Below are 24,489 nucleotides of genomic sequence, written 5' to 3' on the forward strand. Positions count from 1 at the left end.
CATTGTAACATACTTGGTTCACATTTAATTAACTCTTAACTGTTTACGAATAATAATTGTATCGGTAGTTATACCAATTGAAACCTCTATTCATCAGTACTTGAAAAATACATAGTTTTATTTTAAAAAATGAAATTAATCTTCAGAGTTATTTAATTCATTTGAAGCACCTTTCAAGGTGGCATAAATTTCGTTTTTTAAAATAGTCCCAGTGAAAATAATAATACTATTGTTATCAGTTTCTGAGTTTCGATAAAATCGTAGATATTGATTTTATGATCAAGAAAGGAGGTCGTGACCATTATTAGGAAATAAAATGTAGTCGACAGTTCAGATTCTTAAAGTCATTGTTCTTTGTAATAATCGTAAACCTAATTAACTTGTTCAGTCATAAGGAAGCTTATAATATAATGAAGATACACTGGAATTTATAAAATCAAAAAGTAATAAGTGTTATTAGGAAAAATGTGTAACTTTTATATTACATTAATGAAACATTAATGACATAGCAGTCCATATGTTAAAATACAAAAGTTGCAACAATAAAATGGGATAAAATTTTTCGATTCATTTGATAAACAATCGTGCAATGTTGAATAAAAATCAGCACGTGTCACTTATCGAACGTCGCTTGTTAGTAAAGCCATTTATAATTGGATAAGGAACATCCTACCCCATAAAATCGATGAGTACGTTCTGTAGAAATTCATGCGTCACCCAGATAGAGTGACATAACAGCCGAAGTGCTAAAGAGCACATATAATATTAAATAAAAATTCAAATTTTTCTTCTTCTTCTTCTACTAAGAAAAAAAGAACTTAAGATTAATTGTTAACCTAATAGCCTTTTCTGATATTCTTTTATTAATCAATAAAAATCACATCAATCCTCTGCTATTCGTGTTTGCTTTATGCCTATTGTTCAAATGTGCTGAAACGATTCAATCTTTAAGCACACCCGCCCTCACGAACTTCCATCGATGTAATTAACACTACGACATGCCTCTGCCACGTGCCAGTGAAATCACGATAGTCTATGTGCCTTTTTCACTATAATTATTCCCATAAACAAGAGTATGCGTAACTTTTATCGTTACCGGTAATCTTCTTCCATTTATATTGCTGGACAAAATTATAGGACAACCTGAGAACTACCCTAAGACTATTGTGTTTAATTATCGTCTTCATAAATTAAACGAAAAGAAAGAATAAGTTTTTAACTTGGACAAGAATAATTCCTGCAAATTGAAAAATATTCGCTGTGATTATTACAGGGTTCAAAGAATGACAATGCTTCGAATATTATTATGAATCATTTAAAACGGATTAAATTTGAATAGCTTCTTATCCGTGCGATTGAGTAATAATAAATATTTCAAATTATTCGTTTCCTGTTGGAATACGTGAATATGGATAGTAGCCTTTGACAGAGGATTGAGCTTGAACTAGACCATTGTGCATAAGAATTTAATGATATTACTGCTGGTCATTGCCCACTACAGATAGATCGATTTGATTTTTCCCCTGTCGTTTGACACGCAGCTAGATATATCATCACATGTTTATAAAAAATCGACATTTCTATATATTTTAGGACAGTAAATTAAAATTTTGAAATTTAAAAATTATTTACCCTTTAATAATTTTCGATTCAATGGGTCTTACAGCAAATTAACCTATTTTCATGCTAGATGATGATTTATGGTTGTGACAAAGGGTGTTCCATTAAGACTTTTTAATATTCCATAGAGATACATCTAGCGTTTGAATATATTGCATACTTCCTCGTTCGATTTTCCATTGGAAATATTTATTATTAATTATATTTATGAAACGGTCAAACACCCTTCGTGTTACGGAATGTGGAACGATCAAATATCTTTGTTAGTGGGAGACGTAATGTCGTGCTGGCATGCCACGCTGGCTTGAAAGCACACAATACGCGTCAACTAAAACACTTTAACCCTTTACATATAATTCATTGCATACATTTATTTTAAAAAATTACACAAAACAAAGGGTGAATTGTAAAAAGGTTAAAATTTTTCCTTGATAAAGTTCAGTAAAATGCCTTTGCTCAATTTTATGTTGATTTTTATCAAAACAAAAGAATGAATGCATGTGCTAGTTTTTTTTATACTTCATTCATTTATTTTTATATTTTATTTTCAATTTAAAAGTAAGTGTCATCGACCGCAGGTTGTTCCAGCGTTAAATTCGCACAACATTGTGCAAACAGTGTTTAATTACTTCAAAATTGATCAATCCAAACTTACCTGATCGCAGAATCATTCAGTATCGCAAAAATATGAAGCAATACATGTTTGCATGAACATCCACCTATATTCATTCAACACTCTTTCAAAAATATTTTTCCCGCGTGAAAATTTATACAGTCGATAACACTTTTCGTGACAACATTTCCTTCTTTCTCGAAGGAAGCTCCTTTTAAAAATGAGGATGCACTTTGCAATTTTTCAATAACAAAAGTCAACAGAACAAAATATTTGCAACATTTAATTGTACATAATTAACCATACAAGAAGACGTCGCACTTTTCATTCAAATAACAGCACTACCGTCGCAATGGAATCTCTGTAATCATTATCCCTTCTTTGTGTTTAATTGATAAATTAACTTTTTTCGATAATTGATTCTACGTCACAGACTTATTTCAACGAAAGGTCTGACTTCGCGTTGAGAGTTAACCGTGGTCGAGGGCCGACATGTTCGAGGGTTGCGGAAGAACATACCACTTCACGTGGTCGCGAACGGCGCGCATGTGAAGGGGTTGTCCCGTTCGACCCACGATGCGAACCCTGTACATTTGTGTCACGTGTACGTCACGTCACACAGACCACCCCCTCTACGAGTTCCTCAAGTACATCCACCTTTTCCTCCCAGATCACTGATTTTCACTGAATGATTTGATTAGACGTTTTCATTGTACTTTAAAGGTGGAATTTCGAGGGTAGTCTTTTTGATCAAAATATCTCCTATAGAATTCTTAACACTTGCTCAATAATTATTTTCTCATTGCTGGAGTTAATAAGAAAATTATTTTAAAATTTTATGTTATTGCCTTGAGGGTTGCATAGTCGATCCCTTTGTAGTTTAATTTGTCGCATTTTGTGGTATTTTTTTTTCATTTCATATGTTCTGTCCTTCCCTATAACGTCTCTCTATTACTTATAGAAAACTGCTAGTAGAGTAGGTTCCAAATAAGTCTGACATCAAAGTCCCTGACTACTGATGCATGTAAACGTGTTTAGAAATTAGAATCTATGCCTTAAACGAAGAAAATATTAAATTCGTGCAAATACTGCAATGTTTGATGTAAAAATTATTCTATAAAAGTAAAATTTTAATTTGACCTAGCATGCACATCGATGCTTAATCCTTAACACATATTCCCATTACCGTCTTATAATTACGCAGCACATTTATATTTCAAGGTTTTTCTAACGGGGTGATTACAAATTACCATAAACATTTCTTTCGCAATGATTTAGCGAAATAGAGGTAGCTTTCACGAAATAACTGTTCAAAGAATCAAAAAAATTAAAGTACTCCAATTACTATCGAATTGAAAAAGCTTATATTTCGTGCCTTAACGCAGAATATAAAGTACGTACAAAGAAATGCCGGTTATCGATGTAATACCAAAAGGCAGTCTAACGTCGATGAGTCAGGACTTGAGAAGTCTGGGGCATTAATAGCAGCCCCTAATAAGAAGGGTTCTTTAACGCGGGGGTCGCGTGATTTGTTTCCTGTACAGAACAAATTTCAACGATAGACATCTTTCGTTCGATTTCTACGTTAATTATCATCTTTATACGAGATAAGATCTGTATAATTAAAAGTGACCGCATAATTATATGGAAACATTCGTCCACGTCTTTGTACACCCTATCAAAATGATTTTCACGAAAATTAAAAATACATAATTATTTGGTGTAATAATTCTCCGCGTTCAGGGTGAATGAATAAAAGGTTGAAGATCGTTATAAGGGTGATTTTAGTGAAAACGCTAGTAGGTTATTCTGCAAGCAGTCTAGGCCAGTGAAGGATCGAAAGGAGTGGCACTAGGGAATGATTCGAACACTGGCCAGTCGCTTATACAGCCAGCAAAGATTAGCATAAGGTTGCACGCGAGGCTGACGTTCATGAATACGATAAGGGAGTAGGTGGCCGTTTCCTCGGCTACCTTACCGCGCAACCTACAAGCGGCTGTGCGTACGACTTTTGACTCGCTCACTTTCCGTCCAATAAAACTTACCTACACCCTCGCCATAACTCTTACTTATAAGTAAGATTCTATAGAAGTCTATAGAATTTCACGTTTGAAGCGTGAACGAAATGAAGTGTGATATAAATACAAGCTATCTCGTAAGCCTTAAAGACCTGTTAAGTTTCTCTTTTTAAATCAAATTGTTAAATCTTATATATATAAAGCGCAAAGACGTCCGTCTGTGTCACTTTTCAACTTGAGAACTACTAGGGATAGAGATGCTAACGAGCTCAGTCTTGCCATATTACAGCAACAAGAAGATTAGCAAGGAGAGGTTAATACAGCCTTTCTCTCAACACTAGATATGACGGCTTCACCACCAAAAGCGGGCCCCTGGCGTCCAGACGCCTTTGCACGCGGCTTAAGTAAAAGCCGGCACAGGGTGCGACCCCCGGTGTCGGCCACATGCTAGGCACCCCAGATGGGTACCAATGTAGTAGGCATGGATGGCTCCGGAGTAATATACATAAGGTCCCAGAGCCATCCTTTAGCGCCATATTCGGTCGCCGTGGGGTTTTAGTCAGTACCACTGATCGGGGTCCCTGACATCCCGGATGCCATAATGTCGATACGCAAAGAGCATCACTGGTGCTTCGGGGTCCCTAACACCCCAAGCCATCAGCCATTTCGCCATCTATATAAAAGCGGCGCAAACTATTCGTTAACTTACCGACTGTCGGAAGTTCAGTCGGTAATTTATTGAGTAGTTTCCGCCGCTTTTGTATAGATGGCGCAGTGGTCGAATTCTCAAAATATAAATTTGTCAAATAATTATTCCAATAATTTTTCGGTCTTGTGCTGATTTTGTCTGACTTGCTGTCAGCAGAAAAAGAAGAAGTTAGGGGTTACATTTAATTCTAAATTTTATGTGTTAAGAAATTTCATATTTATTTACATAACAATTCTATCCAAGAAATAGTACTACACTGAGTAAATATGATATTTGTTAATTGGTGTGCAGAGATCATTCATAAGTTTATTTTTACTTACATTGAACAAACTATAAACTTCAATTTCTATGAAGATAAGAATGTTCAATAATGACATTCGTTTAGATAATTATTTGTGCTTACCTTAAACATGACATATAACGGAAATAAATAAAATAATAGAGAATTTGGTAATATGAAGTACATACTTTCTCGACGTAACATTTAAGATTACTATAAAATAAATATTAAATACAATCTATCCTTTGTACGAAGTGTGACTATTTATGTACACGAATAACTCTAAATTTACACTTCCCTTATGAATCTATAAATATTAATATTAATATTAAATTGTATTTGTTCGAAGTGTTACCGTCGTTGTTCAGTTACAGTTCAGTCGTTTCGATTTTCTTGCCAAGAGGATTGACGATTGTGTTCTGTGTTCTATAAATCGATGAACTTCGATGAAACTCATTTGGAATGTTTGTTATACTTTCCATGCTAAAATGAAAATGTTTTATATGGAAATTTCTATTTCTGTTTCACTATATCACATTTTATTATGAAGTTCTTAAGCACCATTTACCTTGAGATCGAAGTTGTTCTTGGCTCAATATAGTACGGCTTATCTTCGTTTCTTTGGTCTGTGTTAGCTTCGTTCATCATCTCTTCGTTGTTCAGGGCATTTTCATCGAGAGAATCTCTCTCAGATGTATGACTAATGGATTCGTCGCTTTTGAACCACTCGTTTTCGTAAGCGTGCATCCATATGGGATTGGAACCCTCGACGCTATGCTTGTTCGTATTAGGAACACGTCCGGGTCCTCTGATAAATTCTGCATCTGACGTACCTTAATTAAGAAATAATATTTCTTTACAGATCTTTCAATAAAAACCTCGATTAAAACCAAATTATTTGAAAATAATGAATAATTTTCAACTTAAAGACACTTTTATTTGGAATAAAATTTGATTTTTTCTGTTATTTCCAAATAACTAATTGCATTTTTGTTTTAATTATTCGAATAACTTTTTATTCAAGATAAAAATTTATTTTTTATTCTCGAATATCTCCGTCCTAGTCGAAATTTGTGTCAGAAGATTATTTGAAATAATGCCAAACTAATATATATAATATGTATAATTTTGATAATTACCAAACGGTGAAGCATTAGCTGCTTTTAATTGCCTTCGGAATGAAGCCCTTTGCGAGAGGCAAAGGGCTATGCACAAAATTAGCAAAGCTCCTAGAAACAAGGTCAAAGTCAAAAGCCAAAACGTCGTTCCTGCTTGCTCGTACTGAACAATCGGCTGGTACTGTGCTGGTTGCGTGTCGAGAACATTGAATTCTTTGAACAGGCTATCGAGCTTTTCTATATTTCTGTCCACTAATTCTAGTACTTCGGATACTTCGAGGATGGAATTGTCGCGCCGATTTACAAGGTGCATGTACAAGTCCGTTTTCGTTCGATCGACAGAACCATCATGGTTCTCGTGGATTTTATATTCGTCGATATTCACTATAGCTCCAGTCACGTTTCCTAGTGTTCTGAAAATGTATATTTTTGAATATATATTTATAGGTACTTTATTATAATTTAATAAAAATCTAATATTTAATAACTATTTAACAAAATCTTCTATTTACTATAAGAGATTACTGTCTTCTATTCAAAAAAGGTAATTTCTTAAACTTACTGTCTAAATGTTTCTATTCTATTCCGAACTTCCGGTGGATGCTGTCGCAATACAAAACGAACTCTTTGATCTTCTCTTAATAAATAAATAAACACTCTTGCAGTGTCTTGTAAACCATCTGTATCATTAGCTATCACCTATTCAAATGGAAAGTTAATTAAATTAAAAATTCGTGAAAATTGAAAAAGAGACAAAAGTTATAAAATAGATTTGACATACCATAAAGTCGAAATATCCTTTCATCCCTCTTTGAGGATCAAAATTTAAACTAATAACTCCTGTGAGTTCATTAACGAGAAAAGGTTGTAATTCAATGTCATCTAATCCTTCGGTCAAAGTCATATGCATCTTGCCTACTTGGTAATAATTAATTACAGCATTATCACCAGCATCTAAATCAATCGCCTGAAACAATCATATAAATTTCAATTAAATTTCAATTGAATTTTATTAAATGGAATGTTAAGAATTATTATTCACACAGTTAATAATATCCTACCTTGACTTGCATAAATTGGGTGCCAAAATCAGCTTCCGTGGTAACTCCTCCTGTGAAGATTTTACTAACAAACTTTGGTGGATTATCATTGATATCAGTCACGTCGATAATTACTTTTAACGTAGTGTCGTTTGTTTCATCGAAAAAAGTTTCATTTGCCGGAATAGTATTACAATCTTCCGTTGCCTTAATAATTAACAAATGTTGTTCCTGTTGCTCTCTGTCCAAAGTTTTGGAGGCCTAAAATAATTACTTATAAATGTAATTAAGAAAAATTACACAAGGAAAATGAAATGAAAGTGTAACAGAATATCAGAAAATTTTCATAAAGAGTATCAGAACTTACGCTTAATTCGTGTTTAAAGATGTCTAGCGTAAATAGACCGTCCTCGTTTCCGCTGATTATAAAATAACAAACTTGGGTAGGAGGATCGTCGAGTTCATCAACTTCGTCCCTGTCGATAGTTTCGGGAAGTAAAATCTTCTCTGATCCAGGAGGCTGTTCCTCCGTAAAATTAATATTAAAAATGTCTATTAAGAATTGAGGTTCGTAGTCGTTGATATTTCGAACGTAAATAATTAAATCCAGATCCGAACTGAGAGGGGTTGGAGTGCCTAGATCGTATGCTTCCACTCTGATCTGTATAAGTAATAATAATTATTAGTAATAGTAATAAAGTAATAATAATTATTATTACATATTCGGTAATTTTCCTAATGCTTTCAATTAAATTACCTCGTATAATTTTTGAGTTTCTCTATCCAATGGAAGTTTCAGAGAAATAATTCCCGTTTTATCATCGATATGAAAAGTTCTCCAATGACCAGCTAAATCTTGCTTCAGACGATAATGAACGTCACCGTTTGGTCCGGTGTCAGCATCTTCCGCTTCAATTTGGATAATTGCTGTTCCAACTGTTACGTTCTGTCAATTTTTACATTGTATCACGATATGCCACAAATACAAGTTAACAATTTTTGCAATGAAAAATATTATAAATTAACCTCTGGCACGCGGATGGTTGTGTTGTGTTGCGGACTGATGAATACCGGAGGATTATCGTTGTAATCGGTAACACAAATGTTTAACACCGATGTGTCTTTATTAGAAGGACTTCCAAGATCTCGAGCTTCCAAGTACAACGAATAATTGCCAAATTTTCCTCGAAGCGAATGTGCTGCTTTTATATTTGCATTCCAATAGTCTGTTTGCTCTAAGATGAATAAACCTATTCAAGAAAACAAAAAATTTAAATTTATACACATACATAGTGGGCATGAAAATTAATTACATGAAATTTGAACGAACCTAATTCATTTCCAGAGAGAATTCTAATTCTCACACGACCATTGGGGGTGGTTGGATCATCCGCATCCTTTACTTTAATGGCGTAAATTAGGTCCTTGATATCGTGGAACTCTGATATGGTAATGCATGTTGAAGGAATGTCCATTTTTGGTGGATTATCATTAACATCTATTACTGTAACCCTTGAAAAAAATTTTCATTTTTAAATTAATTTTCTTAAATATAGATAGGATTCTTTAGTCTTCCGCGAATCATATGGCGTTAAATTAACCCCAGTCGTTTTAAAATTACTATATTTCAGAAATTGACAGAAATTAATTTTTATTTATTTACATCTTACATTATTAAAATTAAATTAAATTTAATTAAATTAAAATTAATCCCGCATGGTTTAGGAAACGACTTTTATTCACCTGGTTCACGAAAGATTAATTATCAATATTCAAAATAATTTAACTTACTGAATTTGTTTAAAAGCGTTTCTTGATTCACCAGCCGTGTAACCGAACTGATAGTTATCCCAAGCTTCTATGACTAGAACATAGTTTTGTTTAGTCTCCCAATCAATGGAGTCTGCTACGGTTAGAGCACCAGTTTCTGGATGAATGGCAAACGTTCCCTGCATCATCAAATCATTTTTACGCATAAGGTATCAAAGAATGATTAATAATATTCCTGCTCACCTGAGATGACATTCTATCCAATAAATAAGTAATCTTTCCATAGTCTCCGCTATCAGGATCATTAGCCTGAATAGTAGCTACCTCGGTACCAATTTTCGCGTTCTCCATTACCATTAAATTACTGATATCGGTTATAAAATATGGATTATTGTCGTTTTCATCTAATATCTGGACGTACACCTCCGACAGGCTTGATCTAAAAATTATAAACATAATAATATTGTTCTTTATAACATTTATTGTTTTCCAAATATAAAAGTGACCATTTTGACAGGTGATTTTACCTTGGAGGTATTCCTGAATCAGTGGCTCTAACTGTTAGATTAAGCCAGGAATATTGTTCTCTATCGATTTTATTCGCGACGACCATTTCTCCTGTTTCGGAATCAAGGTGCACTAGATCTGCCAATTCTTTTGGACTTTCCAATAAATACGTAATACTACGATTTTTATCAGCATCATCAGCTACAATGTTAACAATGTTGACACCATTTTTACTATTCTCAGTCACTGATCGTCTGTAAAATGGTCTCCGAAATCTTGGATTGTTGTCGTTTTCATCTTCGATTATTATGTTCAATGTAGCTGAAATTATAATCTAAGTGTTATAATTTTTGGCAAATATAAATTTTCAGTTAAAACAAAAAGGCACCGAATCCTCTATTATATTCATTTTAATAAATACCAACCGAATGCGGTTTGTACTTCTTTAATCGCAGCTAAATCTTCAACCACCAAGCCTAGTCTTATCGTCTCCACCCTCTCTCTGTCTATTAGTTTAACTACTCGAAGGAGACCGTCGAGAGCGTTCAATTCTAAAGCGGAAAGGTAATCATATTCTTGAATCTTAATCAAAGTTCCTTCCTCGTTTCTTGCCTCCGATGAATTTGGATCAATGCGATAACGCAGAACCGGTGCTATGTCGGGGTCGTTAGCGACAACGCGGTGCACATAAGCTCCAACCTGATAACAAAGGAAATTAATAAACTATGGTTTAAACTCTCGACGAGTAAAATTACAGAAAGAACACGGCATTATGTAATCTGGAATAAATAACATGGCAATTTATTTCTGTATGAAATACTAAAGCTATGGGGGGTTAAATTTATTCAAGGGATTCCAACCCTATTATAAATAAAAATTAAAAATTAAATAATTCCTACATTCAAATATAAGAAAATACCTGCGTATTTTCCCGGATGGTAACTGTACCAGGATCAATGAAAACCGGTGGTTTATTATTAACATCCACAATGGTAATATTAACAAGAACTTCTGCAGTTCTCTGTATTTCCGTTCCACTGTCAATCGCAAGGACGTTTAAATTATAGCGAATAGTTTTCGGCGATGTGAGATCTGGATCTAAATTCGAGCCAGGTGCGACTCTGATCACACCTGTCTCCGGGCTGATCACGAATTTATCACCTGCACCGCTCTGAATTCGATAGACTATTTTATTATTTGGCGAGGATAAGTCTTTATCCCAAGCTCTAACCTGCGACAAAAATTTCATTTTTTATCTGATACAAAATTTTGTAATACTTTTTTTATTAGGACATACTTGAACTACGCTCGTTCCACCAGGTAAATCTTCAGGAATGCTTCTTTTGTACAAGGTTCTTTCGAATGCGGGTGGGTTATCATTAACATCCTTCAGATAAATAATTAATGGCGCGTCTGAACTCAAGCTTGGCGTACCCATATCCCTAGCTCTCACTGTTAATTTCAATTGACGGACGGATGTTTCTTTGTGCCCTTGACTAATAGGTAGTGCTTCGTAATCTAATGGTGTCATTGGGCTAATTATTCCTCGTTTTGAGTCGATACTAAAATTTCTCGAAAGTTCACCTAATATCAAAGCATACACCACTTCACTGTTCTTGGTACCTGTTAAGAAGATAATTATAATTAATTATCACTAAGCTTGTAAATATGATCATTTAGGAAATAATTGAATAATGAAATTGCAGACCATTTAAATCAATGTCAAACGCTTCGACGATTAATGGTGACTCGAAATGATCCTCGTTTTCCAGCAACACTGCTTCGTATTTCTTTTGTAAAAATATTGGGGCGTTGTCGTTCACGTCGTTTATGTTCACTATTAGTTGAACCGTGTTGCGATTACCTTTGCCAAGATCGTCTCTTGCTTCGACGGTTAAGTAATGTCTGGATACCAACTCTCGATCGAAACTTGGACCAGGTTCTTTAACTGTGATTACACCTGTTACAGGGTCCATTGATAATCTAGAACGTAGCAATTACATAAAATTAGAAATAGAAAATAATTCTTCCTATAACGAGTTTTCCTCTATTCATAATTTTGATAAAGGAGGAGTGAAATATTATTACTGAAATTATTATTATTGTTATATTATGACGTGTTAAATTATTATTTAACTTACGCGTGTGCAATACTGCCCCCAAGATTCGTGTATCTGATTCCACGTGTACCAAGATTACCACTATCTTCATCCAAAGCCTGAACCCATGCTACTGTTGTTCCAACAGCACAATTTTCTGGTATCGATACTTCGTAAATGTTTTCAGTGAACTCTGGATAATTGTCGTTTTGATCCTTTATAAAAACTACCACTGGTACTCTGCTGAGTTTTGGTGCCACTGATACTACCTCTTTTGCAATTAACGTAAAATTCACCTCTGGAAGTATTTACATTTAAATAAATGTAAATTATAGAAGATACCAAAGTTGAACATTATTTCAAATAAATGAAAATATTTAAAAATCGGAAGTTTCTTTGAATGAAAATTTATTTAAAATAAAATTTGATTTTTGAAAATTATTTATTATTTTAATTATTTTAATTATTCGAATAAGTAAATAACTTATTTCTTATTCTTTAATATCTTCGGTTTAGCTAAAATTTTTGTCAGAAAATTATTTCAAATAAGCCTAACTCTGTAAGATATTAAATGATTTATTTGCATACCTGATCTTTCCTCAAAATCAAGTTTGCTAGAATTTTTGACACGTATTAAAAAAGGAGCTTCATTAATCCCCCTCGATGGTGTAACATCAAATATTCCATCGTCGCCTTCAATAAACATTCTAAAAGTACCATTTGTTCCCTGAAATAAAAAAGAACATTTTTTATAAAAATATATTTATCTAAACGTGGAGAACTGCAAGAAAGAGAAACGAGCGAGTTTATCAATGATCCCACGAAGTTGTATAACCTCTGCATTTCTCACCAAGTCATGATCGTAGACTTCCGGTATCGCATCTCCGATGAAATTAACAGGGGTATTGTACGGCGCATTTTCATTGATCTCGGCGCGATATCGCGTGCTTCGAAACTTCGGCGTTTCGTCGTTCACGTCCGTAAGAATAATCGTGACTTCGGTGGAAACCGACGGTGCAGGTACGATTTTCGACACTTCCCTCACTGTAATTTCCAGAATAAAAGTGCCGTCCGCATTTTCCTCCGCCTCTCTATCGAGTTGGGCCGTGGTGAACACCAAACCGGAAGTGGCGTCTATGTCGAACAAATACCTTGGTCCCTGAGTTATACTGTAAGTCACTTTATTGTTTATCCCCTTGTCACCGTCTACAGCACGCACTATAACATATTTCAAATATTTTTAATTATAAAATAACCCTGATCTTTTATTATAAAATAAATTTGAAGACTGATAAAAATTTCAGATCAAATTTAAAAATTATATTGCGATATTTATTTGTAATAAAATTTTTGGATTATCATTTTCTAATATATTTTTCTCTATTTAATGATACTTATACTTTTGTAAGTAGACCAACCTTGAAGAACAGACGTGCCTATCCTAACATTTTCACTGATTCGGGCAACAGGCGTCATGGTAATAAATTCTGGAGGTTGGTCTTCGACATCTTGCACTTTAACGAGGATCGCAGTTGTTCCAGTGTTTACCTGAATTAATGAACAGTCGAGATAAATACAAACATAATAATTTATTGATAGTAACAATGAATTCCTTCAAATATTTTACAGAAATTTGTTAGTCGTAAAGATAATTTCTATGGAACCATCAGGGCTCTATCTTGCACCTCATGTTCGAACCAACCTTTTCATTTATTGCTCGATCAATAGCCAAAATTCTCAGTTGATAGAGATACTTCTTTTCGTAATCTAGACGACCAACTAGACGGACGACACCTTTTCCATTGACAGTGGAGATACTAAACACGTCGTTATCTCCATCGAGTTCTTGCAGGTAATAAACCACTTGTCCGTGCGCTCCTAAGTCCGCATCAGTCGCTTCGACTGTCGTTAAAATGCCCGGTCCTGAATCCTCGCGGACGGTCAAGGAAGTCGGATGCGGTCGAAAAATTGGCACGTTGTCGTTAACATCTTCCACTAACAATAGCAAGCTTTGCGTGATGAAGTTTCCTTCGCCGAGTCTTCCGTCCGTCAGAGTCAGAACCAACGCGTATTCATCCCTTGTCTGAAGAAATATCAGCAATGTAATTTTCAGAAAAATTCTTATTTTTCTAAGTTCTACACTTAGGTCTAGAATCTACAAGAGATATTTTTACTATTTTTGAAAAGTAGCACTACCGGTCTCCTTTCTAAGAACGGTTAGAAAAGATAAGTTACAAGCAGACCACTTTGTTGCTTATAGAACATATAGAACAGCATCATCATCTGCTCTATTATACGGATATCTCAGTTTCTATTACGAAGCATCGAACCAATAATCACGAGACATATCGTGCTGTTTAGTAGGAAATTCGTTCGCACGCAAATTGAAGAGAAACGATGATTATAAAATAGCAAGTTCCACGAAGAGATCCATTTCAGATCACAAATTATTCGTTTCTTTTGCTCGTAGTCGAGTTTCTCTTTAATGCCTTCGATGTTACAATGATCGGATATATTATAAGTGAAAGATATTCAAAAAGTAAAGATCACTCGTGCGAGATGCATTGAGAAACGATCTCTTCTTGCTACCATAATAATATAGAGAAAGACAAACATTTTCTAGGCTATTTTCTATAGCAAAGTGAACAGAGTGTTTAAGGTGTGCTATTTAATATATCAACTGTTCATTTATTTTCAATAATTTTTAATAATAGAAACTTTCTTCTATTTTTCCTTAATTGTTTAAAGGGATTGAAAAATTTCAAAATATTTGGGGCAATTTCGTGCGCTCGGCATCGTGGCCGAGTGGATGGAATCATTGGGACGAAATAGACCGTCCCGAGGACGAATTACCTCTCTGTCCAGCAATTTGTTCAGGTAAATATTGGCCTGGTTCGGACTAAAATTCTCGACCCGAATCACGTCGCTGTCAGGTTGATCTCTAACACCGAACGTCAGGCTGTCACCGTCAGGATCGGCGCCGCGAAGCTTGTAAATTAAACTGCCTGCAACAGAAACCAGTCGACACGAATCGCAACACAATGTACATCGGCGAACAAAGGGGGTAATTAGTTCAAATTTGCAGAAATGATGACTGCACCGTAGACAGTGAGCGCAGATGTGCAGTTACCGAAAGAATATTCGATTCAAAAGAGGGTAATACTATTTTTTATTTTCTACATGACGGATTCTATGCGATGGATAATAGAAAGCGAAACATATTAGTTGTAAATTTAATTAATCATTTAAACATGAGCTTGCTCGTAGTATACTGCAGCAATAATTGAATTGAATGTTAAAAAAGGCAATTAAGATCTATAATCAACAACAGGGTTAATTAAGAGAACAAATAATTAGTATGATACGCGAAGCCATAAAATTCCACGTATATCGTTCTTTCCCATGTGTTATTTATACGTTTGCTTCGAATGGTTTCCAAAAATAACTAACAAGAAATATACAATTATTATTAAAAATTCTTCAATTCACATTTTTTTTTAATTTAATAATTTATTGATTTAATTGTATCATTAAAGTTCCGATGCTGTGATGAAACATAGCAATGCTAACCATTTAAGGACGTTAATGATGATAAAATCAGAGATTTATAGTCTGGATTTTGAAGTCTAGAGTTTGCTGACCGTAAAATACACCTTCTAGTCTTTCAGTCTTTTCAATTATCTCTTAAATTTAATTCTGTCTGTCACTAATTTGACGCGTTACATAATATTAAAGCAATAGGAAGTTTATTAAGACAAAAGAATCTTATCTTAGAAAATAATAATAATGTAATTCTTATGAATGATCTCGTTCCAAATTATTCCACGTTAATTGTTTCTATGCGTTATATGGATTCATATTTTTCAATCACTTATTATACAAATATTTTTAAGTGTGCTCTAAAATAAAAAACAAGGTTCAACGTGTCCTTACCAACTGGTGTATCAGGACCTTCCTTCAATCTAAGAATGATTTCCGTTTGTCCATCGATAAGGAAACGCGGTGGATTGTTCCTGGCATCGCAGTTCGCCAAAAGGCAAGCGAACACAAAAACGAGCCATTCGGGCTTAAATCTTCGCCTCTTGTACGAGCGTAACAGCCACGAAAACGTGGTGATTGGCTTTGTTGAGGTCATCTTACTGGCAAAATTTGCTTAATTGACATGATTACTTTCTTTCGTCGGATCAGCGTATCTATTCTGTAGATAATTGCGATGCTTGCAGCGATAACGTAATGGATCCTTGAACAAAAACAAAGAAAATATTTCTTTAACGTTGCATAATGAAGCAAACATTCTTCTTTTATTGGAAAATTAGGTTTTGAAGGTACAGAATAATGAAATTTCTTCGACCGACCAAAAGAAAAGAGTGTAAAAAGGAACATATTATACTTTTTGCAGGATTTTTTTAATTGCAGCATTTAAATCGATTAACACGGTTCACAACGCGCCACTTTCGAGCTCTTGTCACTTTCACGCTCATATAACTCGTCAACATGTGATTTTACTCGCTGAGACCGTGTTCGAGGAATTGAAACGAGTTCCCGTCGTGTGTCTTCTACTTAATTAGTCCGACTGTGCAACGTTTGAGACAAGTCCTCTCTGAGAACGCTATAATTGTCCGTGCGGAGAAAACGAGCCGGGAGAAGATGAAGAATCGAGGTAAAGCGTATTTGTACATCCTGCTAAAAAGGTAACTCGGCCAGAAGGAAAGCGCGAGTAAACCGATTACGAAAAGAAAAAGGTTATAGATTTTCTCGTCGTAAAAGAGCTGATTTCTCCGCTGCGGTGAAAATTCGTCCATGAATCAGTACGATTTTCTCGAGTTTGCTCAGGGAAACGTGGAGGCGTTTTAATCATCGTTGTTGATATAGAATTTCTCTTCTATTCGCAGATCGTGGTTTTGATTTGAAATTAAAATAAGAAAATTCGTATTTCAATCGGGTATTTCTAATGTTATTATTTGAAAATATAAAAAATATCCATTCATTTGAAATAATAATTCAATGTTCAAAAAGTGTATCGGTAATATACTGGTATTATTCAATGCAATAAATATATAATATATAAAACATTTTGTATAATGATAATTCATTAAGGATAAAGTGATAACAATAATAATTCCGTTATTAACTCGCTTCGTTTACTTTCGCAATGCTTTATTTATGAATCATTTGCTTAAGCACATTATAGTGTAATTAAAACGTTCTACCTTGCGTAAAGTTTATACTATTACAATGATATAATACAGTTATGTTAATAATTTCACTTAACACTCGCGTAACCATTGATGTGTCTTTTTAGATACACTGTTCAGTTTTATTTCATTCGTTTTTTAAACGAATTTTCTGCAGTTGTACCTAATTGTTCAATGTCAAGATTGTCAAGTGTCGGGAGTGACCAGAAGGACAATTAAATTAAAGTGAAAGCTGGCCGGAAGTCACCGTTCGTTTCCCACGATGTCGATGTTATACCACATAACCGTAATAGCGAGGTGAAAAACAAAATCAATTTCCAAGAAGATACTTTAAAATATAGATCACACGCCTTATTTTTCTTTTTTCAAATCTCAATCTCTGTTACGGATGATCTGTTCTATTCTCTTTTCAATCGTTTGAATTTATTTGAAGTTTCATTTGATCTCAATTTCTAAATATTAAAAAAAAAGATCAGCAGAATTTTTCTTCTTTTCTTGTTTCTTTCTTTAGTTTTCGTTTCGACATCTCTTATACGCAATAGTTATTTCGCAACGAAACAAATTATTTATTTAAGACGACTTCCTGAACCTATCCATTGTAGACGCTTCCTTGGTACACATAAATATTGTACAAATTGTTTTGATAAATCACAGTTGTACCGTTTTTACAACTTCCTTTAAGATTTATCGGCTAATTGTAAGATTAATAAATGTCACGGTTGAAAAAATTTTGATTGAAACTGATAACTAACTAACTGACATGAGTAGACGAGGAGTTCAATTAATGAAATCTTCTGTTACGATAAATGAAAGGAAATACGCATTACTTGCGCTTCAAGAAAGGGATTTTGAAATAAATGAATAGTAAGAAAATAATAAGCAATGCTATGCTATCATGTTTTGTGTATAACTTAATAAAAGTGCTCCTACCCTTTTGAGAAGTTGGGTGATGCTTAACACTAGAACTACCAAAAGGGTCAAAATGACTTATTTCAAGTTTCTCATTTTAAATTATAAAATTTATTGAAACATACGTTGATTTTTGTTCAGATAAAGAATTACTGTACATGCTAGTTTATGTTTCATTCTATATTTAATTATTTTTTAAATTAATTTTATTTTACATTAAACTCTGGTAGTTCTAGTGTTAAGACCAAGAAACATTCCTACATTCATCAATTTTTCAGTAACATAAAATATTTTTGAAAGGTGAATAATTTTTTATTTCTCAGAAATACCCCCTTCAGGGAACTAATGGCGAGAAATTATCGAGCGATTACTATACTTTGAAGAAGATGATTTCAGTTTTTAAAAAATGCAACAGAGGAAAATGTCTGATTACTTTTGGATCAGACTAGGTACGAATCCCAAGGGAAGTTTATCCCTGAACAATAAACGCGGATCGATATCAATCGGAAAGATCGAGTACAATGGGAGATTGAATAGAAACAAAAGGTGTTCGACGGTTGTTGAACCAAGCAGACTTCATTAAAGCTTCGTTCACTGGTTTCTACACGGTGGTTATTCGTTCGCTTTTGGTAGACAAGAGCATCCGGCCGTGGTCAGTGGTCTGCAAGGCCGATGCCCGGAAACCAGATAGTTAAGCGAGATTACGAAACATCATTAATTCAGTCTCGAAGAGCATCTAGATTACGGAAGAAGTCGTGACCGAGATGACCAAGTGTTTTTTCAAATTACAGTTTGTAACTCGACCACTTTTTCTTGCTAACATCGCGTGATAATTATTAATACATCAAAGGGAGCGTAGAAGTTGTGATAATACTACCCCTTTGATTAACCCCTTTGCAATAGCTCATAACCAAGATATCTAATTAAGTTTAAACCTTACACTTTTCTTCATCTGAATTATGATTTATTTTTGACGTACAAAATTGGTGTTTTTATAATTGTGTATAATTTAGATATTTGCAATAATTAATCGTGGAAAAGTCGTTGTGTATATTCATTTTTACTTTTTATGGTACTAGAAGCAAATGACTGGATTCTGTGCCAAGGTTACTTTATTTATCATCCAAGATAGCAAAGAATTATTACTTGATAGGACACACGACAAAGCGCTTTCGAACGATGCAACAAACGATTAAGGTAATTGCAGGTTTGAATGCACGTGCGAAGGTGTTTCACCCGGATGGTTCGACACTTCAGGAACACTCGGGAATATATGCCGTGTAGTGTTCCTCTTGCTAACAGAGTGTGTCGGCCACGCTCTTGACTTTTAAAGCTGCTAAATAATAGGAGACCATGTTGAAGGTTCCTTGTTTTTCGAAGGACCCAAAGAATATCGTAAAAATTGAAATTACAATAAATCGACTACAGTTCAAAACCCTAAGAGTATAAATTTAATGGTAGTAATAATGAAACTAAATCAATCCAAAAATAGAATTTAAATTCAAAACCTTCAACATTGTTAGAAACTTAATTACTGTGCTTGCAATTAAGGAAAGCAATTAACGTCTATTAAAAGACAATAATTACATTTAAGAAAATGAAGAAACGAGCAATGTTTCCATTTGAATTTCCAGACAAACATTGCTCGTAATTAATGGTACACCATGTTGTTAACCCGCGAGGCAAGGACATCCTTTGTCTGTTTCACTTGGTGAGAGAACAGAGGAAGTTTTTATGCATGGTGGTCCGTCGAAAATAGACAGTAAGGTCGTGTTTCAAATGGGGGATACTTGGAGGTGCGTGACGTCATTTCCTACACCTGCCATGCATGCTTCCGAATGATAACACCGCACGGGGTACACCCCATGCAACCGTCTGTTACCCAGCCCACCCCATACACAATGTAGTTGCGTGACGGTGTTCCTCGCATCGTCGATACCTGCGCGATCGTTCCCCAATGAAATGCACATACACCGATGCTAAATTGCTACTTACGATGGTAATTGTTTCAACTCGTCCCGGGAAACAGAAATTTTCATTTTTGATCACGGTTTACAGTTAGGAAAACCTTTACCATCGTGCTTTCAATGCACTATGATTTCAACTTGCTTCTTAGTTATGATAGGTACATAAAATTAAACATTAATTTATATTTACTTCCATAAAAATAAGAGTGTTCCATAGGGTGCTTATTTAATGAAAAGAATATTTTTATTTTGTCATGAGGCGCGTTCAATATAATATCTTAACCCTTTCGGTCACGAATTATTTTTTCTTGAAAATAATTGAGGCTTTGCTAAGCAGTTCTTTGAATTAAATTATGATTTTTCAGTCGTATAAAATATCAAATAGAATAGAAAAATATCTATGGTTGTAATCATATGAGGAAAACGTTTACAAATGGTAAAATTTACCTACTAAATGGTAGATATACCTACCATTTATGTAGTATGTCATATACGGACAGCATCAGCGAAAGGGTTAATGTATTCGTATGGAATACTTATGTAAGCTGTCAAAAACATTTGTATATGTGTATATGTATCTTTATTATGGAAGGTATCCATTACATTATCTCGGTTACATCTATAGTATTACATTTTCTAAAGGGACAGGTTATCGACTAAAAAGACTACTTATGCAAATAGTTTGCAAAACGACTAGTATACACTGAGAAATTGAAACTCACGTTCGATTCTAAATGCCGATGGCAATTTACAAGAAATGTATGTAGAAAACAACTTCTACTGAATCGTTGCCTTCCCTGTTCCTTACACCTTACATAGTTACACTGCTCGAAGGAAAAACTTGAAAACATTTGTGTTATCCAAGTAATAGGAAACACTTGGACAAATTACTCGCCATTTGACGCAGTTTGAAACATTTTCAAATGTTCACGAGCTTAAAATGCTAACATTCTGTTGAACAACCTTGCAGTTTTTAAAGTATTTAAATTGTCTTCGCGAAGAAAATTACGTTGCTTCGTGTATTCAATGATATAAATCAATATTTATGAAAGGTCTTTTACAATAATTTCCTTCTTTCTTTTCATAAACTACTCTTACTATCTACATTCGTAACTAAATTATTTAAATAATTCTTGTGTGCCTTTAGAAATAGCGGAAACAAATCTTTTTGAATGCAAAATAAGTTTCTATAAACTCACTATTAATGTGATGTTTAGTGTATTCATAAAAGCTAACTGTATAAGCTACATTGTACAAAAGTACTCTTATGGAACATAATTACTAACGCTTGCATACCACTTTGTTATCTTATTTTTATTTCAATTGCACTATAGTGGATTCTCTGTTAGCCCTCGGACGACGGACCATGGAGAGAGCCACAATTTTAAATTCCAAATTGTTTCTTTAAAAATTATTCTTGCCATATATGAAAATCCTTCGTATAAAAATAACACATTTAATTTTGGGTCATGATTGGTTAATTAATCCTGGCAATAATAGAACCTCCGATCATTAGCCTATCTTAGACAAAAATCCTAGTTATATTATTGCTTCTGTGCCATTTAGTTCATACTACACTTTGCATTATAACAATAAGATCATTATCAAAGAAAAAGTACATAAAAATTTTAATGCATTCCGTGAGAACGAAGTGCAGGTATGAAGGAAGCACTTTGCAAACATAATTACAAGACATCTAGATAATTTTCTGTTATAAATGAAGAAGAGAAATGAAGTTTCGCAATATCATTGTGCTATGTGGCACAGGCGAAAAGTGATTACTGTGCCATCCTTTCGTTGTATTCACAGATTGCATCACGATTATTAGTCGTTAATTGTTAATGGTGGTATCATGAAAAAATTGAGGACACTGGTAATCACGTTCGATTTCTACAGCATCGGTATGACGATTTAATGTTGTACTCCATGCTTCTTTCACGTTCACATTTTGCAATATTCAAACATTTAAAAAAGTACAAAAATCCTTTTGTTTTTTTTTTTTTATTTAGGATAGAAATTTGCTATGCCATTTTAAAGTTACAGGGTTGCATGGAGGGTTAAATCAATCAAATGCTGTAATTAACTTTTTATAATTTTACTGTAGAATAGAAAATCGTCTTTTGAAAATATCCAAATCACAACTTCAATCTCATATTAAACTTCGAAGGGTAATTTAAAGCGTCGAGTTTTAATTGCTCATCAGAAAACTTATGAAATTCTGCACTTATATAATTCGTCGAATCGTTGCTCACGATAGGCACGTTACCTATCGCTGTCACGATTTCAAACTACTGTCAAACTTTCCAATAATCACGAACTACACTTCGGCAAATTTCTACGATATCAATAAAATAATACATATAAAAGTTTCAGAGATTTGAACAAATAATACTCACGGTTCCCATAGAATTCTGTACGATGCAATACTTCATCATATTCTTCTACAATTTTCATGTATTTTTACAAACATTATTTTTTCTAATCGTTGCACTCTCTGATGTCTTATTTGAACCAATTCTTTTGTTACAAAACCACGTCTCAGAAATCACTCTGTAATAAATTGTTCTTTCTAAACTTTCACTAGCAATACGTCACTTTATTTAAAGCACACAAGTTATTTCACTTTCGTAACTGTTTAAGAAACAATCTTAAATGAAGTTAGATGGTTTTTGTAATACGTTTTGTTAAGGACGAGAAAGATTTTATTTCTAATGATTCGTTTTAAGGGTACGTGTGATGTGTCGGTGTGGTGATAAAACGTGGAGCAGGGTGTTCACCTGGACAGGTGAGCTCGCGGCGGTATACTGAACGTTCGCCTATGGCGATAAGCTCGGTTTACCTATGCCAGTACATCACCCTCCTACCTTAGGCGTCAGAAATTGAAGAGCTCGAACAAATGGAAACGCTTCTACAAATATACCCATTAAATAAACAATTTTATTTGAAATTTTCTCTTCTTCACACCGTTTAGAAATTAATAATTATTTATAATTAGACCCATTCTTTATTACTTTTTAACATTTGTAAAATTAACAAGCATAATCAAAATTATTATTGGGCCACTTGTTACAGATACATTTTTTCTAATTTTTCTTTCAATTTCTTAAACACTTAAATCATTTTAATAGTTATAGCTTCGATAAAAATATTGAAAATTATCAGTGAACCACTGGTTGAAGATACCTTTAATTCAAAGATCGAAGGTATGCTCGTTTATCGATCGGCGATCGTGAGATTTATCGAGTGATCGAGTCGGTCACCTGTTCGGACGGGCTCACGACAACGAACTGAAGGCAGAAGTAAGAAAGGCGTGGGGAGATCGGTGGCCGGTGTTCGTTCTGCGGTGTGAGCACTGACCGTACACAGAATACCACAAAACGTACGGTTGTTCGAAGTTAAATTCAGCCCATCGTGTTCTCCGAGCCGTGCACCGACGGATTTCCCCTCTTTCCATCCTTTGGTCACCTGTGCCTGGACACTCGTCCAGGGGATTATACTTGTGGGAAAGGTGGGGAACAGAAATTCGTGATACCCGCGCGAAATCGATCATGTTCTTCGATCGTAAAAGTAGGCTGAACGAAAATGATATCACGGTTTCGAGAGAAATGAAGGCCAGTTGAGACACGAATCGTGAACGAAACGATTGAATCGTTCTGTGCAAGATATACTTGGGAAATATTAAAATAAAATATGTTTCTTACGAAATAAAAAGTTATTGCAAAATATTCAATTCCTAGATCAATGAATTTGAAAATGGTCTTAATGGATAAAAATAAGTACAGCTAACTGAGAATTATGGAAATTGGTTAATTGTAAAGTAAAATGTATTTAAAAGTATTACCTTGTAAAAGTAGAGTTTCTATTTTCTTCTTGAAAATATTCATTGACCTTGTTTCGGTCTGGGATAGCATCGGCGGGTTAAATAATTTAGTCATTTGTTTAGTGAATCTCTTTATTCTCGATACTGTCTCGAGGAAGACTCAAGCACGAATGAATGTATCATCGTGCTTTGACACGGCTGCCGCCGCTCGTTATTAATCCGAACATTTGAGCTAAGGGATTATCCCTGCATCAAGTACAATGCCAATTCTGCCGGTTTCACCGGTAGCCTAGCGGCCCCGGAAAGATTTCTCTTTCCGTGCACGCATTGACCTTCATGAACTCAGGATCCTGCTCCTGGCGAGGTCGGAAACGGCCTCAGGTCGACATCTGCGTCAACCCTAGCACGCGGGGACTTAATGGCCACAGAAAACTCTAGGGTTTTCCGCGGACGCTGGGCTACACCGTTGAAAGTTGGCACGCTTCTCTGTCTTTTATCGGTTCATCCCATAAATGATCAAACACTCGTGTCTTCAGCCGTCCTCGAATCATACTCATAATCATTTATATTTTTTTCTACATTTAATTTCACAAAGGTAAAGCAAGCGAAGTTTAATCTACGATGGAAAAATGGCACACCATCGTAAATTCCACGTTCCATGACTTACAACATCACCCTACACTAAATTGTATAAATCAAGCAAAATAAACTTTTATTACAATTAAATTCAACAAAACACACCAAGTTGTACAAATCAAATAGAATATCTTTTTCCAAACAAAATTCAATAAATTAAATTGCGTTCACGCGTTACAGACATACAT

General features: G+C 34.5%; 1 protein-coding gene across 3 annotated transcripts; it reads right to left on the reverse strand.

Annotated features, from left to right (window-relative positions):
• Window positions 1-5,251: 5,251 nt before the first annotated feature.
• LOC117601652 (cadherin-88C) lies at window positions 5,252-23,363 on the reverse strand. 3 transcript variants are annotated; one of them, XM_034318695.2, is made up of 26 exons: window positions 23,029-23,363; window positions 22,242-22,395; window positions 15,708-16,014; window positions 14,628-14,779; window positions 13,477-13,857; window positions 13,193-13,322; window positions 12,625-12,992; window positions 12,363-12,501; window positions 11,817-12,072; window positions 11,384-11,658; window positions 10,973-11,298; window positions 10,595-10,906; window positions 10,101-10,374; window positions 9,696-9,996; window positions 9,412-9,607; window positions 9,190-9,347; window positions 8,729-8,910; window positions 8,425-8,648; window positions 8,156-8,344; window positions 7,766-8,059; window positions 7,420-7,659; window positions 7,140-7,325; window positions 6,921-7,057; window positions 6,380-6,771; window positions 5,809-6,073; window positions 5,252-5,723 (listed from the first exon to the last, which is right to left on the reverse strand). In XM_034318695.2, exons 3-26 carry the CDS (start codon window positions 15,907-15,909, stop codon window positions 5,609-5,611), a joined length of 5,694 nt encoding a protein of 1,897 aa, XP_034174586.2. In that variant the 5' UTR covers window positions 15,910-16,014; window positions 22,242-22,395; window positions 23,029-23,363; the 3' UTR covers window positions 5,252-5,608. The 3 variants fall into 3 exon arrangements, with proteins under 3 accessions (XP_034174586.2, XP_034174589.2, XP_034174590.2); XM_034318698.2 differs by lacking the exon at window positions 22,242-22,395; XM_034318699.2 differs by lacking the exons at window positions 22,242-22,395; window positions 23,029-23,363 and adding an exon at window positions 16,165-16,236.
• Window positions 23,364-24,489: the final 1,126 nt, after the last annotated feature.

This window comes from Osmia lignaria, chromosome 6, assembly GCF_051020975.1.
Source record: "Osmia lignaria lignaria isolate PbOS001 chromosome 6, iyOsmLign1, whole genome shotgun sequence".
Classification (NCBI taxonomy): domain Eukaryota; kingdom Metazoa; phylum Arthropoda; class Insecta; order Hymenoptera; family Megachilidae; genus Osmia; species Osmia lignaria.

What these genes read in the sequence shown, in the direction of transcription:
- LOC117601652 (XM_034318698.2), bottom strand. Translation starts at nt 15,909, where the DNA reads ATGACCTCAACAAAGCCAATCACCACGTTTTCGTGGCTGTTACGCTCG. An exon ending in TGGATAGAATGTCATCTCAG is followed by an intron (nt 9,348 to 9,411) that starts GTGAGCAGGAAT and finishes TTGATGATGCAG; the next exon opens with GGAACGTTTGCCATTCATCC. An exon ending in AGAATAGAAACATTTAGACA is followed by an intron (nt 6,772 to 6,920) that starts GTAAGTTTAAGA and finishes ATACATTTTCAG; the next exon opens with AACACTAGGAAACGTGACTG.